Source organism: Grammomys surdaster, unplaced genomic scaffold (assembly GCF_004785775.1).
Source record: "Grammomys surdaster isolate TR1022 unplaced genomic scaffold, NIH_TR_1.0 64, whole genome shotgun sequence".
Classification (NCBI taxonomy): Eukaryota; Metazoa; Chordata; class Mammalia; order Rodentia; family Muridae; genus Grammomys; species Grammomys surdaster.
In genome coordinates this window covers 10,276,821-10,294,892 of record NW_021604566.1, presented here as the reverse complement: position 1 = coordinate 10,294,892, position 18,072 = coordinate 10,276,821, and the positions used below count along the sequence as shown (strand labels likewise).

Sequence of the window (18,072 nt, the reverse complement as noted above, 5' to 3'; positions counted from 1 at the left end):
AAGAAAGAAAGAAAGAAAGAAAGAAAGAAAGAAAGAAAGAAAGAAAGGATGGATGGAAGAAAGGAGTGAATAAACTTCTCAAGTAAAGGAAAAGCTGGGTACTACTTCACACCAGCAATATCTAATATGGAGAGTACTGTCTCACAAAAACTCAACTCCAAGTCAACTTGAACAGCAGATGAGAGGAGACTAAGGCAGTCGTGTTAATGCTCGGACAGGAGGCACATGCTCACCAAGGCCCAAGCTTACCTTGTCGAGCGGATCCTGAAGGTTAGTGGATGCTTTATAGCCAAGCTGTAACAGCATCGCCTCTGCAGCATTTTTTTTGGCTATCTTTTTATTGGGTCCTGTTCCGGTTGCAACTTCATTGCCTACCTTGACCTATTGAGGTTAAAAGAAATTCATGATAGCGTATTAGCAAACAGGAAGCACTTACATTACAAAGCACTGCACAGAACTAAACAATATGAAGGTTAGTCCAAAACTAAACAGAAAGATTAAATCTCACTCATGTAAACTTTACGTACACAAGTGAAAATGCACATGGGAACACATTGAGCACGGCTCTCAAGACTGTCTGTGGCTGCCCTCTCAGGGGCCCCTCCTCCAGGACTTTCACCTCCTTATACAGTTTTGTTTTTTTTATACCTTATACATTTTGATTTTTTAAACCTTACTCATTTAAACAAGAAAAAAATAAGGTTTATATCATACAGGGTTTGTTCTTACATTTAGTATTCTTTATTTCCAGTAATAAGCTGAGAAAGTGGAATTTCATATTGGTGTCATTTAAACAAGTGTTCAAAGTTTATATGAGTTTATATTAGGGCTGGAAACAGTGCTCACTGGTAGAATATTTGCCTAACACATACAAAGTCCTAGGTTCAATATCCAGTACGGAAAAACATTATATTAAATAGTTCCTAAAGAGAATTATTTTATTAGGCTGAGTATAATAGTGTAGTGAAGAAAAAGATTTCCAAGTGAGTCTAAGGACTTAAGAAATGCAACTCTCTGATATTTCCTCTTTATAAGGTACTGAGCGTTATTAACAACTCCCTAAACATCAAACTCCTAGAGTACAGCAGAATAACAACAACTATGTCACTGTTGCCTTGGAAATTAAGAAAATCTATGTCAGCTACAATGCTTAATCAATCATAGCTGATTAGTGAACAGCAAACTTCCCATAACCTTTTGTAAGCAATTTAAACATAATACACACACACACACACACACACACACACACACACGCGTATTTAAATATATATGAGCCATCTTGTACATGAATAAGACTGTTTTAGGAAGACATGTACTAAGAGAAACAAAATTATAAAACCCAAATTGCAAAGTGAAAGACAAGGATCAATCTTCAAAATGACATTAAAATATTGCTGCTCCTGCAGAGGACTCAGGCTAACTCACTCACGCCCCAATGGTTGCAGAGGACTCAGGCTAACTCACTCATGCCCCAATGGCGGCTCCCAACTGTGAGTGTATCTAGCTCCCAGGGATATGGAGCCCTCTTCTGCAGGCATACATATAGTGAACATGTGTGCAGGCAAAATACTTTAAACATACAAACTATAAATAAACCTTTAAAAATACTAAAAAAGGTAAAAATGTGGCATGTAGATTTCAGGCAATGGTGATATAACGCTTTTTGTGTCAAACCGATCTATAAATTCACCAAATTCCTATCAAAATCTCGCATGTATTTTACACTACTTGACAAGCTGATTCTCAAGTTTTTCTTTTTTTCTCTTTAATCTCTCTCTCTCTCTCTCTCTCTCTCTCTCTCTCTCTCTCTCTCTCTCAGGTTTATTTAAGGTAGCTGTCATTAGATATACCAGAAGAAGGCATCAGAACACATTACAGATGGTTGTGAGCCACCATGTGGTTGCTTGGAATTGAACTCAGGACCTCTGTAAGAGGAGACAGTGATCTTAACCTCTAAGCCATCTCTCCAGCCCCGATTCTCAAGTTTATACTGTGGGGCCGAGTGTTAAGAGCAGACTGGTTCTGAGGAAAAAGAGTAAACACAGTACTTCTTCTCTTACCTGACTTTTATATAGCTGCCATGAGAAGGGGGCAGATACATCTGTATGTATTAAATTACTTTTGCTCTTAAAAAGATACTAATGAAACCTGGTTGGGAGCTCAGGGTCAGTTAAGAACTAGCTGCACAGGTGAGGATCTGTGTTTGGATCCCCAAGAACCTACACAGGGCGTGTCCACGGGATGTGGTGGCTCTCCTAGAATTTGAGCCTTGAAAAGCAGGACAAGAAAGTATTCCCAGAGCAAGCAAGCTCTGAGTAGCCATGGTAGTCAAATCTGGGTTTGACTGGAAACCTGCCTTACTGAGTAGGGTAGAACTTGAATAGTTGTTATTGCTCCTGTCTTAGAGTACAGGTTCCTGCCTGGCATCCAGAGTTGAATATAATTAACTATTTATCATTTTCAGTTTTACAACACAAAGGCAACAAAATAAAAACTTAAACATAAGTATACAAGTGAGATGGTAAAGGAATGTGCTCCCCAGGAATTTGTGTAGATAACCTGAGTACAGCTGCTGCAGTACGTGGAACTGACACACTGACCGCAGAATTGCTGTAAAGCACCACCTACCATATAGTTCAAGTCTGTACAGTGTTCTGAGAGCTACCAGTGCTTTTCTTTCCAGCGAGAAAGTCCACCTGCTGGCTGGTTGGCTTCTGTGGGCTGCACTGAGCAGCATGACGGGAGTGGACACACTGGTGGCCCCTTGCAGCAGCATGAACTCAGTCCCCACCCTATCAGTGCTGGCCTGACCCTGACCTCAACACAGCCCTAACAATGCCCTTCCAATACCTGCTGTTTTCCCAGGGCTTGGCTTGTTCCCCAGATTCAGCAACCCTCACACTGTTCTGGAACAACTGTTGGGGACAAGATTAGACCAGCTGCATCAAAAGCCTCCTCCACTTCTTTGAGGGGCTGAAGGAGGGGGTGTCAAAAGGCTCAACAAAGTAAGCAGAAGCCAAAGATCATGGAGCCACAAACAGATGCTGAAGACTTTGTACCTGCTTTCACCTGTCACAAGCCCCTCACCGGATCACCCTCCAGTCTCCACTGCTTTATCCCCACATACTGTCTCCACATACTCGATGCCCTTTCGACCCAGGATCCTGCCCTTGGACTTGGCTGCAATCGTTCCTATCCTGGCACCAACTGTTTATCTGTGTCTGCCAGATTTCTACTTGACCTATTCTGATCCTTTCTAAAGATGTCTTTCCTTCCTAACAGGTGTTTCCCAGACTCACTTTCCTTCTTCACCCATCCCCTGCCTCACACAACTTTCCTTTTGTAGGGAGTTAATTCAATAGTCTTTGAGTTGTAATCTAGAGATATTCTCATTCCTTGCTAACAAACACAATGGTTACTCAAAGGATCATTTGAGTATAAAAGTTAAAAATGTATAGGCATCATCTTCCTACAAACTTCACAGATGCTGTAAGATGACTAATAAGATCATTACATAAAAATATTAATGTCTGACCAAAGTGGCTCTCAACTATGCTGTAGATGGTCAGATAGTCAGGTTTTTGTCTTGAACAAATCATTCTGTAATTTCACCCTTTCAAGCTAACAAAATAGATCCTTGAATTCTTAAGTGCTAAGAATATTAGATCAAAAACATTACTATATTTTACTTAGTGAAAAGAATAGTGCAGTGCACTAGGTCATAATATCTACGCACAGGAGAATTCCTAGCTTTGAGCCTTGGGATTTCCAGAAGTGGTTTACTATGACTACATCTTGAGTTAGCAATTCTAATGGAAGCTTCCCAGAAAGGAGAGCATCAATTACATAGTAAATAATTATGACAGCCCACTATTTACCAGTAGTATCACATATGCACAGGAGTGCAAAACTTAGCTTCCATGTGAATGATTAATTAATTAACTCAAGGTCCCATATCTGGATGTTGAGAGACCTAACATATGGTTCAACACTTAGTAAACAGTTGTTGATGTTATCTGTATTGTTTGAAAGCTAAGACCCTTGGGTTGGACTATAGTCTCTTTCATCACAGAAAAATTTTAAAGTTTGAACATAATAAATTATACCCTGGTTATTAAATTCTTCTCATGAATATCACTGTAAGAAAAAAATGTAATTTGCAGAGTTATATACTAACTCTGAAACAACAAAGTAGTTTTAAATTTTCTACAGAGGGAGAAAGAAATCCAGAGAAGAAAGTGAGAAGTCCCAGCTGAGTCCATTGCAGCAAAGATCTTACTTGCAGTATGGGGACTGTTAGACTGTTTCCTTCCCACCACTCAATATCTGGTTAAAGATTTATTTTAAGTGTGTTCGTGTCTGTATTTTGTGCCTCTTTGTATGTATGTGACTACAAGTGCAGATGCCCAAAGAGACCAGAGGTGTCTGAGCCCACCCACCCTCTGGAGCTGAAGTCACAGGCAGCCCTGAACTGCCTGTTGCAATGTTACTAAGTATTAAGAACTGAATGTGGGACCACTATAAGAAGAGTACTGGCTCTTAACCACTTAGCCATTTCACCAGCCCTGGATATGTTTCTTAATAAAAAATTAGAACTCAGGTTGCTCCAAGACTTTGGCTTGAATGAACAAACACAGATGTGTCTAACCTAGCCTGAAAAGAACAAGGCAGTTTGGGTATTAGACCTCACTCCTAGCTCATACAGAGCAACAAGCCTTCAGGTTTCTTGGCTGCACAAAAAAAGATCGGTCTCTCCCTCAGTTCCCAGCATGCTCAGCTGCCCTGGCCAGGAGCTCTAATTTTCCAGAGTCCCATAACCTTATGCCCTTGGCCCATTTCCACACCCTGTATCTATCCTTCTTATTTTGTTTCTAATTCTCTTTGTCTCTGAGCATAATAATTACTCACCCTGTCTATGAAATGCAACATGAACAGCTAAGAGACAGACATTAAATGATAAACTGTGGTAAATAATCCATGTGAACTCACAGGCCCTTCCAAATCTTACGCTGCCCATCTAACACGTCCTTGACACCAGCATGTTTCCACCAAGTAGAGAGGAGACCCAAGAGGGATGAATGCTTGACAGTGTAAATGCTACAAACCTTCCAAGAACCCGCCTATCTTCGCCACATCACTGTGCCACCCTGAGAATTCCTCTCAGTGTTTTCTCTCATTCCAGAAACATTTACTATGATGGTTAAGAATACCTGCATTACAAACTCTCGACGGCGGGGCATTCCTCGTTCTGAAAGTAAAACGTAATCAGGCTCCTTTTCTTTTCTGGTCTGCTGGATTTGAGCCAGGCGGCTAATGGGGTTCATTCCTTGACCATACTCAGGTCCAGCCTAAAAACATAAGAAAAATTTCAGAATCTCGATTACAAAATGTATTAGACCCTGGAAAATGCAGTGGTTCTCTACCACATCCCCAGCTTAGCAAAACTGACTAAAAAAGACAAACCAGTCATGAGAAAGATTTGTAATTGAAATCTGTAAAATGGACCCAACATTTAGGCTTCCATGGGATTGGCTACAGAAATAGTAGAGATAATGTGCTTATACTTTAAAAACTGGGTGATCTCTTCAGTGTGGGACGTTGCTCCACACCCTCTGTTCACAAATAATGGCAAAAAGCAGAACAGGACCTGTTCTGACATGAACTGTAAACAGACACTTGCAATACATAACTTTAAAAGATGGATTCCAATAATCAGTGAGTGAATACCATGTGTGTTCTTTTGTGATTAGGTTGCCTCACTCAGGATGATATTTTCTAGTTCCACCCATTTACCTAAGAATTTCTCGAATTCATTGTTGCTAATAGCTGAGTAATACTCCATTGTGTAAGTGTACCACATTTTCTGTATTCATTCCTCTGTTGGAGGACATCTGGGTTCTTTCCAGCTTCTGGCTATTATAAATAAGGCTGCTATGAACATAGTTGAGCATATGTCCTTGTTATATGTTAGAGCATCTTTTGGGTATATGCCCAGGAGTGGTATAGCTGGATCCTCAGGTAATGCTATGTCCAATTTTCTGAGACTGATTGATTTCCAAAGTGGTTGCACCATCTTGCAATCCCACCAACAATGGAAGAGTGTTCCTCTTTCTCCACATCCTCGCCAGCATCTGCTATCACCTGAGTTTTTGATCTTAGTTTCTGACTGGTATGAGGTGGAATCTCAGGGTTATTTTGATTTGCATTTCCCTGATGACTAAGGATGTTGAACATTTCTTTAAGTGCTTCTCGGCCATTCGAGTTTCCTCAGTTGAGAATTCTTTGTATAGCTCCATACCCCATTTTTAAATAGGGTTATTTGGTTGTCTGGAGTCTAATTTCTTGAGTTCTTTGTATATATTGGATATTAGTCCTCTATCAGCTGTAGGATTGGTAAAGGTCTTTCCCCAGTCTGTTGGTTGCCGTTTTGTCCTTAGAAGGAGTAACAAAATATTCAAGGGAACAAATATGGAGACAAAGTGTGGGACAGAAACTGAAGGAGGGGCCCTCTGGAGACCATTCAACCTGGGTATCCATCCCATGTGCAGTCACCAAAGGCAGATGCTGATGTGGATGTCAGGAAGTGCATGCTGACAGGAGCCTAGTATAGCTGTGTCCTTAGAGGTCTGCCAGAGTTTGACATATTCCGAGGTGGATGCTCACAGCTAACCATTGAACTGATCAAGGGGTTCCCAACAGAAGAGTTCAAGTGAAGACTGAAGGAGCTGAAAGGGTTTGCGGCCCCATGAGGAGAGCAACAGTACCAACCAACCAGAGCTCCCAGGGTCTAAACCACTAGCCTGGGAGCACTTAGGGAGGGACCCATGTCTCCAGCTGTATATGTAAGGGAGGATGGCCCTGTCAAGCTTAGGTGGGAGAGGAGATCCTTGGTCCCATGAAGGCTGGATGCCATGTGTCCGGGGCACATCCTCATAGAAGCAGGAGGAAGGGAGATGGGATAGGGGGTTGCTGGGCAGGGAGGGGGGGAAATGGGAAAGGGGATAACATCTGAAATGTAAATAAAATATCCAATAAAAACAAAAAGATGGATTCCATCTTCAAACATTACTTTTAGAACCTCCTAAAATGTATTACGAAAAAGAAGACAGGTTAAAAAGTGATGAATAGATGTATCACAAGAATGCAAGTAGGAAAATGACTAGTCAACTTCATTAGAACTTGGCAAATGCACATTAAAACCATGATGAAATAAGATTATATACCCACCAGCTTGGGGAATTTGAGAAGTCTAACAGCCCCAACAGGTAAGAAGGAGTGCTGGATAGGTTTATGTCAACTGACACAAGCCAAAGTTACCAGAAAGGAGGTAACCTCAATAAAGAAAATGCCTACATAAAATCCAGCTGCAGGCAACCCTTTGGGGCCATTTTCTTAATTAGTGATTGAAGTGGGAGGCCCAGCCCATTGTGCATGAGCCAGCCCTGGACTGGGTAGTCCTGGGTTCTATAAAAAAACAGAATGAACAAGCCATGATGAGAAAGCCAGTAAGCAACACTCCTTCATGGCCTCTACATCAGCTCTTGACTCCAAGTTCCTGTCCTGCTTGAGTTCCTGTCCTCACTTTCTTTGATGATGAACTGGGATGTGGAAGCATAAGCCGAATAAACCCTTCCCTCCTCAAGTTTGATCATGGTGTTTCATTACAACATTAGAAACCCAACTAAGTTCAAAGGGAAATAACAGAAGCTTGTTTTAGACAAGAGTGGAGTATAAGAGGGTAAGCTCACTACGTTACCCAGGATGACTGAACTAAATTCTAAACTAAAAGGAGTCCTGAGTAGCCCAAACTATGAAGCACATTTCACCACACTAGCAAGAAATACAGCAGAAGGGATGGAGAGAGCTAGAAAAAGTTCTCTGGAGATGTTTAAGGGAGGTACCAAGAAGATCTGATGATTGTAAGGATGAAAAGAAATCTCACTGCCAGACAGTTGGTACCACCAGCCACTAGATGAGAAACACTGAAAGATTAACGACATGGCAAATTGTGGACCCTGAACTTGAGGTGCCTGTGAATTATTAAGCAGTAATGTGGAACACATGATGGAGAACAGAAACTTGGGAATCATTTCTCTAAAGACTGAAGTGAACAACACTAGATGTAAAGGAGAAATAGGAAAAGAACAGAAGACCTCAAACCTCAGAGCCAGTACAAGTGGCTCAGTGATAAGGTACTTGACGCCCAAACTGGAGGGATGTCCTGAACTCAGTCACTATGGGGGTACAGAGGGAGTCAGAGAACAGATTCCTCTAGGTTGTCCTAGGATCTCTACATATATGCCACAATGTACACATACAAACACAAAATATTTTTTTAAAAAAGATTGTAAACCTCACAACTGCAATGATTCGGCTGGCCATGAGAGCAATGGGGATGGTTAGCTCTTGCTAGGGTACTACCACAAGCAAAACTGCAGATCAAATACATTATAAAAGGTCATTTGCAGAGTATGAGTGATCAGATTGCAGAAAGGGGAGGGGGCTCTAATTAGGGACTGGGAGGGAGTTAAATACAAAAGGAAGGAAGGGTAAATTAACAGTAAGCATGACTTAAAAAGTCATAAGAAATCATATAATTAATTGAAACAAAACAATGACACATGTGAGTCCATGTATACATAAATACATAGTTTAAACGAAATTTTCACCTGTAGGCTGACAATGTTCCTTCCATAGCTAAAGATCACCTAATAAAAACCCCAATATCAGGCATGAGAAGCCCCTTTTTGAGTTTTTGTTCAGAGATGTCAGACTCCCAAAATGTTTCAGACTACTGATACTGCCCTTGGTTGCCAACCAGAGGTGGAAGGTAAGTTCCTATTGCTGATGACACCACCATGCTTTGCAGACACAGGGTTCAGAGGTCCCTGAGGAGGAACTAACCTGAATGCCCACTCCCTGAGGACCAGCTTTCATGGTACCAGAAGGCATCATGCAAGCTTCCAGAGGGTGACAAGCAACAGTTCTACCCAGCTATATGCCTATGAAGCACATCAAATACCATCGTGATACAATAACTCTAAGGGTACAATAGTGGCACACATACCTTGGAGGTATCCAACAGCTCTCTACTTGGACTTATGACCTGTTCAACAAGAGAGAAATCATGCCTATTACTGGAAACCCAGCCAGCTACCCAGAGTTAGGGAAGTCATGGATCTTAGACAAGAAAATATAACCAACACTTTAATGAATCAGCATAATCCCTGACTACATACTAAACATTAGTCCTTATACTCACAGGTAAATGTAGTCCTCACCCCTCATCTAGGAAACTTCTGTTTGCAACAGATGGAGACCTTTAGAAAACTACAGCGAATGAGAATGTAGAGTTGTGGAGCCTAGTCCCAGATCTATAAAACAACTCCTGCACTCAAGGCTCAGGGAACACTGCAGCAAGGAGGCTGAAAGACTGTAAGAGCCAGGGGATCAGGGATTTGCTATGAGACTGTGTCTCCTAGTAAAGTCAGAAGCAACATCTACACAAGAACTACCGGCATTAAGGAATGCTGGGAGGGAGAAACACAGCAATTAATAAAAAACAGGGCTGGGTTTCAAAGAGCAAGGAGGGCACAAGCGAGGGCATGGAGAGACAACGAGGAAGGAGAAAATGGCACAATTATATCATAATCTCAAAAATAAAGTAAGAACTTTCAAAAAAGGTCACTGAAAGTGAGAGTCTAATAAAAAGGTTAAAAAGAAGCTATGGGTGAACCCTGGCACACTTAGAAGTAGCCACCATACACATGAAGATGCTCAAATAAATCTGTGTTTCCAATGAGAGACTTTCTGTAATGTCTTTTGCTGTTAAATCTCAGGCTCTTCTAAGAATGTCTCTATGTTCCAAAGAACTACTATTGATATAGATTTTAGTGACAATCAACCATATGCATAAATAAAAATTAGGTAAAGGGGGCTGGAGAGATGGCTCAGCGGTTAAGAGCACTGACTGCTCTTCCAGAGGTCCTGAGTTCAAATCCCAGCAACCACATGGTGGCTCACAACCATCCATAGTGAGATTGGATGCCCTCTTCTGGTGTGTCCGAAGACAGCTACAGTGTACTCATAATAAAAAAAAATTAGGTAAAGTTAGAAATCTGAGAAGATTGTTAGTGACTTGACTTTGTCCTTTGTTTGAAATTAAGTACTATGGCCTTGACAGTTCAGTTAATCCTTAAATATCAAGTTCCAGATTATCCTAAAAATCAGTAAGGACAGTCTTACAAATTGTTGTGTCCAGAAAATTTTATCTCCAATGCTAGAAAGCCTCCTTTGAAATCTTATCTTACAGAAGACAATTATATTAAAGAACAGATAAAACCTAAAGGCATCATCTGATAAGCTGTACATAGTAGAAGGGCGACTCCATACATCATCTTTCCACCCAAAGGGAGTTCACGGTTAACCAGCTCCCAGTGGACACTACAGGTGGAAATAACTGGATCTGAAACCTGACTCTGGGTGGAAACTTGTGGTCCTCAAATATAAATGACTACCCTGTACAACAGCATGACATATCACAAAAACACTAGGATAATAAGACAATGTGACGGTTTTTATTAATTTAGGCAAAATGAAGGTAACTCATTACAGATATTTTCTTAACTTGTCTACAGAACATAAGTAATCATAGCATCCCAGATGAGTAAGATATATAAATCTATAAGAAAAATAATAAAAACTCAAGATAATATTCCAGACAAACTATTTATTGGCCTACAATATAATTATATTTAAAATCATCTAGATTGCAGCTCATTACATGAATGCTCCTTTCTCAAAATAGCCTACACTTCAGAAAATCTCCAAGTCTTATTTTACATAAGACAGACAGAGCACAAGTAATTCCAAGTGTGATGTATGTACAAAAAAATGCAGGGGTGGTTATCCAGTGCAGGAGCAGGAGAGGCACAGCGAAGCCTTCTGTGAAGAAGTTAAGTTTAAATAGAGATGTGAATGATGAACAGAACATTCCAGAATAACATACTTATATACTAAAAGCACTGTTTCCTCTATCCCTAAGCAGTTATAGTTAACAGGGGAATTAGAATTATATAACATTTTAGAACCGTATGTATCTTGTCTAGCTTAACAACTTAATATTCTTAGTTTATTAAGATTGGGCTGAATTTAATAGATGTCACGATCAATCTTACATGACCATTTGATATAATGCACAATTCTGCCTTCATAGAAAAGCTAGAGACTTTCTACAGAGTCTTTTTGATAAATAGTGTGACATTCATGCGACTAGACAGCAACTAGAGCAGACAAGTAATATGCCTCCTTAATATCTGAGTGATTAATACAGAAGTAATTTAAAACTATTTCATACTTATGCATTCTGTGCATGCTTCAGTAAAGACTTAATCTTATGAAGCAAGTGTCAGTATTATCTACACTTAAAGGATGTCAACACTATGCAACTTGCTGAGGCCAGGAAGTCACCCTCAAAACTGACTGCCAAGGTTTCACTAATAACAGCTCCACCTGCTCTCTGGCCAGGTGCTTAGGACAGAGGACACCCTGCTCCTCCTCAGGACCACTGCAGCTCATGATCAGTAGAGCCATGTGCTATTTGTTTCTACCATTTATCTCCATCTTACACATAACATGTAATACTGTTTCAGGGAATGCACAATTGGCACTTTCTTCTAAGAAATACAAAGTTTTCATTAAAAACAGCATGTAGAATTCATTTCTGCATACATGTATCTATTTTCATATACAGCAGAGGAAAAGGTGAAAATCTGTAAAAATGTACGAAGTGTGCCACTGCACAATTCAAACAGAGGAATGATGACTCACTGATAATTATTAACTCTTACGTGCAGCCCTTGATTCATATGTGCAATGTGTCTGTGTGTGACAAGTGAGCTGAGCCAGGAACTGAAATGCAGCAATTTGAGGTTTACTCTAGCTGTATAAAACACAACTTCCACTCATGTCATCCACACTATACAGCTGACACCCTGCTAAACACCAAGTCATCCACTCCCAACTTTGCCTTTTTTACCTTTCTAATGTAACTAAAATATGACCCAATTAAAAAAATGGTTATAACACCTTGAAAGTCTATGTGTTCTGGATTTTTCCTTTGCAGGGAACGTGGCGGGAATGAATGAAAAACAAAACACATATGTTGGCCTCAGAGTTCTCCTCTAAGGATTAAGCATGACAAAGCACATACAGCATTGGACAATGTCAGGCACACAGGGTGCTTTACAGTTTCCACTTGATGCTGCTGTCGTCCCTGATAGTATTACTACATGTTATCATCCTGTGTCCTGTTACAGTTCATGGTATCCTAAGAAATGACAGTGCAGTTGGCAGAGCTGCTGCTACTGTAAAACAGTGCATGAGAGGGGTTTTTGCTCCTCCACAAGATGGCCAAATACAAGTGAGAAATTATCCGAGCATTTTTTATAAAGCTTAACTTAGAAAACAAGGAATAGGGGCTGGAAGAAAAGCTCAGAGGGTAAAATGCTGGCTTCCCGTGTATGAGGACTACAGTTCAGGTCTGTGTCACTCACAAAAGTACCTACTGGCATAGAGGCCAGCCTATAATCCTAGAATGCAATGGGCAAAGATTGGATATTCCCAGAGCAGGATGGTTAGCTGAATTTGTAAGCTCTGGATTCAATTGCAAGCCCCTGCCTCAAAGAATACATGGGGAATGATAAAGGACACCTAATGTAAACCTCAGGCCTGAATATACAGACACAGATAGACACTTGCCCAGATACATGCAAACACACATACATATATGTATGCACACCACATAAAATAAAACAAGGGATATATCATCTACTTTATATGGTCATGATGTGAATTGTACTCAAAAAGACACAAATGGATGCTAGGAAGCATAAATATATAAAGAAGTAAAATTATCACTGATTTATCATCACATGATTGCATCTTGATTTAGAACAGGAAGCAAGTAAGAAAATCAGTTGGGAGGATGAAAGAGGAAGAGACAGAGGGAGACAAAAAGGAGAGGAGGAATCTACCAAACCTGTGTCAACAGCCTATAGATAGTATACTACAGTAACATGTCACTTAACAATGGAGTCATCCTGAGAAAATATCATTCCACGATATGTGTACAGACACAGTCCTAGATGATACATATAGTTTGTGTAACTTAGGCTGTGTGGTGCAACAACTGTTCGTAGGCTACAAAGCTTTTTGCAGCATGTTACTCACTAGAAACCCAAGAGAACTCTAACTCAGTGGTGTTTGCAATATTTAAATTATATAAATATATATAAACATAAGCAAGTATATTAAAATGTTATACAATTTCTCTGCTCTATTATATCTTATAGGAAAACAATCACATACATGATCTATATTGACCAAAACTACCATGTTGTGGCCCATCACTACAGTAATTAAGAAAAATAAATGGATAGTCACAAGTATATGCTTACCTTGACTATTGTTTTAGGGCGTTTTTTAAAAAATAGTTTTGGCTTCTCTACCACAGGAAGAGGTGGGAGTTTTTTAAGCTCCTGTAAGACAGTAGTTGCAGCACGCTTCTTGGAGAGTTTTTTGCTATTTCCCTCTCCTTCTGCAGAAAATTCTCCCACTGACACCCGCGTAACAAAACTCTTCATATGTGGTGGTCCGCTTTCTTTAATGACCTAGTAAATGCAAGCAAAATATTAATCAACATGCCAGTATTTGTGTTTACCAGCATGAATCTTGAAAGCCTCTCCAACTAGTCTGGAGAACAATGCCAAAATTATAGTATCTCCTTAAGACAGCTATTTTGAAGGTATGATATCAGTAATGTTAATGTAAAACATTTCTAATTCTAAATTAACCAAAAGTGAAAGAAATCCTAACATGTAATTTACAGTCAGTCATGGTGCCGCACGTCTTACAGAACACAAAGCTAAGAGCACAGAACACACCAAACTGGCTATGATCCCATACTAGATAAGCCATCTAGAGTAAAAATAACATTACTACATATACGTCTAGTGCTGTCTCCTATCAGGGTGAGACATCAGAAGCCCAAGATGGTGCTTTTCAAAGATAAAGTCTCACACAATGGTCCATCTTATATGATCACCATATATAGGACCACATATATGACTAGGAATCTACAAGATCATAGTGGAGGAGCAGAAAAACTGTGTAGCATTTCTGTCTGTTTACATGTTTAAATATTTCAAACACAGCTCAGTTATGAAGCATCGTCTTGTGGCAGATTTTCAAAAAAAAAAAAAAAAAGGAAAGAGATAAAAATTAACCTCTTGTTGGAGACCTGAAAGGTTATTTTTACTGGGGATTCAAACTCTTGGGGATTCTGGTGATGTGCTCTAGATGGTATACTGACAGACCATAAAAATGTGCAGGTTCTCAGTGTCAAGAATTAAGGAACCTTCAATATTCCTAACCATTCAATGTATTCTTACATTTAAATTATATCAGTTTATAGAGGAAAGATAGATGTCAAGTCCTAAGTACTCAAAATGCAAGTTTCCTTTAAAATTCTGACCTAAAGAACACATAGTATTTGGTTTACCACTTAATATTATATTGGAATTTTATCTTCTACTATTGGAGTCCAATTAGGAAAAGGAATTTTAAAAAATACAGTATCTCAATAACTCAATATCAATGGAATCAGGAGTTAGTTTAAGTATACTTTCCAGGTAACTTAAGTTCACCAATTTAAACACCAACTGTTTACTTTCATACTCTGATGCACAAGCCTATCAGTTACCAAAGTAATTTCTTGGGCTAGGGAGATGGTCTAGCAGTGCAGTGAGATACCTGCTGTACAAGCAGTGAGGCACTGACCTCAGGTGTCTACCATCCATGTAAGAACCAAGCACTGCTGCTTGGTAAACCCAACACTGGGTGACATGGAGTCAGACAGACCCATGACATTCATCGGCCGGCCAGCCAAGACAAATTCTGAGTTCAATGTGAGACCTTTTCCCAAAAAATAAGGTAGAGAAAGGCCCCTAGTTCATGTCTGAGTCTGGCACTCTCCACCCAATAGGAATAAAATGAGCAACCTCACACACACAGAGCGGGATTTAGTGAAACAACAGGGGAGCTGTGTGTTTAGTCGTTTAGTGCTCATGCTGTATCATCAGTATGTGCATCAAATACTCTAACATAACACACAGATACGCAAAGGGCTTGTGTGACTTCTGCTCTACACTCCAAGTATCAAGGGCGTGAGAGGCTTCACAAGGTTCCCCAGCAACTTCTTGTTGGAATCAGTCTGCTGTCATGTACTCTCTCTCTCTCTGCCTTCCTTACTGGCTACTTTCAACCTGCTATGGGACAAGAAGTTGGGTAATCTGACTTGTCAGAGTTGTATTCAAGAATAAAGCAGTTTCTCCGTCCACGTTCCTTCCGATGGGTACAGTGCAGGAGGTCCTCTCTGTATAAATGCCGTGTGGACTCAGGACTAAGTCTCCGACGGTCCTGAGCTTACTTCCTCCTTCTTCCCACTTTCTGTCTATGACCTTGAAAGTTGGTGACCTCTTACTATGGAAGGCATATAAAATTATTTTTAAGGTTTTTTTCCTTTTAAAAAATTTTGTACAATTCTATAAATATTAAGTTTGTGCATATTTAGTTGTAGAAAGCTATCTCATTTTTAGTGATTTGTCAGTTAATGTTAAAAAAAACACATTCTGGGGAGCAGGGTAGTTCAACTCTAGAGTTTGTACTTAGCATGTGGCAAATTCCCAGGTACAACTCCCAGCATTTTCCCCAAAACAAGTCAAACATGATTTGATCTCCATACAATGAAAAGGAATTGAATGTTAGCATAGTATCACAAAACACTAGTTCAACTCACAACTTGAATTAAATAGAATCAAATTAATGATAAATAAATAAAACACTAAATCCTATAGATTAACAGAAATTATGATTAGAAAACAAATCTTACAGTCAAACCTGAAAAGTCATGTAAAAAGGTGGCCTAGTACAGGAAAGAAGGAGACTCACAATGCTCCTAATATTACAATGCTTCCATTTCTCTGAGGCACAAATCATTTCACGGCAATGGATCTCAATACAAGAAGCATGTGCACAGCTGCCAAGAATCTAGTATACCATTTAGCTTGTTTAAATAACCAAAGAAAAGCACATGAACACATACCTCAAAACTGACGGGCATATTTCTCTTCAGCGCAATCTCAAACACTAAGCTTATTTCAGATTTATTTGCATCTTTATCATCATCCATTTCTTTTCCTGATTCACCATTCTAAGTAAAAACAAAAAACAAAAAACAGGGTAGCGTTGGAGCCAGACATCCCAACAACACTCACATTGTTTCGCAATCAGTTGGGCCTAATTACAAAGTTTGAAATAGCTGACCTAGACATGGACAGTGGACTCTCCTGAACTCTCAGGGTCAAGGGCTAGGCTTTCAGATCAAGTTTTGTTTTATTTGAAGTAGAAGCAGCAAATTCTGAGTTTGAAGATCTTCTACTCAACCATATATTCTTTAGACCTAATTCTTTTACTACAGAGTTGTGAACCTGCCTCTCTCCGCAACTGTGATTCTAACATGACCCTTGGGCTAACATAATAGACAGTACAGGACACAAACTAAGAAATCAGAAGAACTGTGTTTGGACTTACTCACATTTTTAATACATAATTCTGGAGGGCTGAACGAAGCATGTATGAGATAAGAAAATAAAGGGACAATTCTTGCTACCAAGAAGCTTATGTCTAATTAGAAGTAGTTAATAGTTGCAAGGAACATGCAACAGAAAAAAAAAAAAAAAGTGTGTCCATCATTATGACAAATTTCACACAAAGAAGACTTCCTCATTTGGCTAACAGATAATCTAGGAGGCCAAACTGTAAAGTTTGACTAACTTAGGCAGAAAATATTAAGACACTGACTATACATAGGAAATGCCTGGACTAGAGATATTATTTAACTTCAATAAAGAAAGTAGATGAAATCTTAAGAACGAGTAAAATCAGGAGCTGGAGAGATAGCTCAGCAGTTAAGAGCACTGACTGCTCTTCCAGAGGTCATGAGTTCAATTCTCAGCAACCACATGGTGGCTCACAACCATCTATAATGGGATCTGATGCCCTCTTCTGGTGTGTCTGAAGACAGCGACAGTGTACTCACATACATAAAATAAATAAATCTTAAAAAAAAAAAAAGGAATGGGTAAAATCACCCAAGAATAGCCTTAATGTTTTAATTTGCAAACTAAAGTAGGATGCCAAATTCTCAAATGATCTCCTCCTCTTTACATTCCTTGACCTCTGGCTGGGGATGAGGTTCACTTGGGAGAGTGCTTATCTTTAAAGCATGAGGCTTTAGGTTCAATTCCCTGAACTGCTGAAATATGTTGTGGAGCTTGCGTACATTCCTTGATCTCAACTTAACATAATGTAATCTATGTCCAATACAAGGAGCATTAAATGTAAGCAAATGAATGTTACTCTTCATCTTTATACACACATTCCTAAATCCCATGTTACCAGCAAGTGACCGCCACAGGTGAACCAGGGCTGTCCCAGCAGGAACATATGAGACTAGTATACTAACAGGCACCTGAGAGCAAACTGCCATGACCCTTCCTTAGCTGAACAGATTATTTCTTTTCTTACACAATTAGTTTATTGTCTGCTCAGAACCCTCCCTGAGGTAGCACACTCATCACACTCATCAGTGCCACACCTGAGGCGACTTTTCTGGAATTGGCTCATTCTGTAGGGCTTGAAGCGCTTTCATGGCAGCGTTGTGTCTGGCAGCTTGTCGAGTCTTCCCTTCACCAAAGAATTCATTATTTCCTACAGTCAACTGAACATAGAAGATCTTGGGCATTGGGCAATGATACCTACAGAAAGAAAACACAAGCATTAGTGGTAGCTCAGAAGCAGTCTATAACCACTTGTAACCATAAGATTATTTCACTTAAAATGTTAGCAACTGTGATGTACTGCATATTCTCTTACCAATCCAAATAAAATTTTAACCTCATGCATATATATCTAAGGTAAAATGTGAGTCAATATATCTATACATAATAGTGT

The 18,072-nt window shown here is 39.7% G+C and overlaps 1 protein-coding gene across 5 annotated transcripts in view; it reads right to left on the bottom strand.

Annotated features, from left to right (window-relative positions):
• Stau2 (staufen double-stranded RNA binding protein 2) overlaps window positions 1-18,072 on the bottom strand; it is a 254,960-nt gene that overhangs the window by 133,087 nt on the left and 103,801 nt on the right. For 3 of the 5 annotated variants that reach the window (XM_028769084.1, XM_028769073.1, XM_028769089.1), the window contains 6 exons: window positions 17,717-17,876; window positions 16,163-16,270; window positions 13,458-13,670; window positions 9,068-9,106; window positions 5,211-5,348; window positions 250-381 (listed from right to left, as the gene is read on the bottom strand). In XM_028769084.1, coding sequence (XP_028624917.1) covers window positions 250-381; window positions 5,211-5,348; window positions 9,068-9,106; window positions 13,458-13,670; window positions 16,163-16,270; window positions 17,717-17,876 — 790 coding nt within the window. The remainder of the gene's footprint in view (window positions 1-249; window positions 382-5,210; window positions 5,349-9,067; window positions 9,107-13,457; window positions 13,671-16,162; window positions 16,271-17,716; window positions 17,877-18,072) is intronic. The other 2 variants (XM_028769096.1, XM_028769077.1) reach the window with 1 other exon arrangement.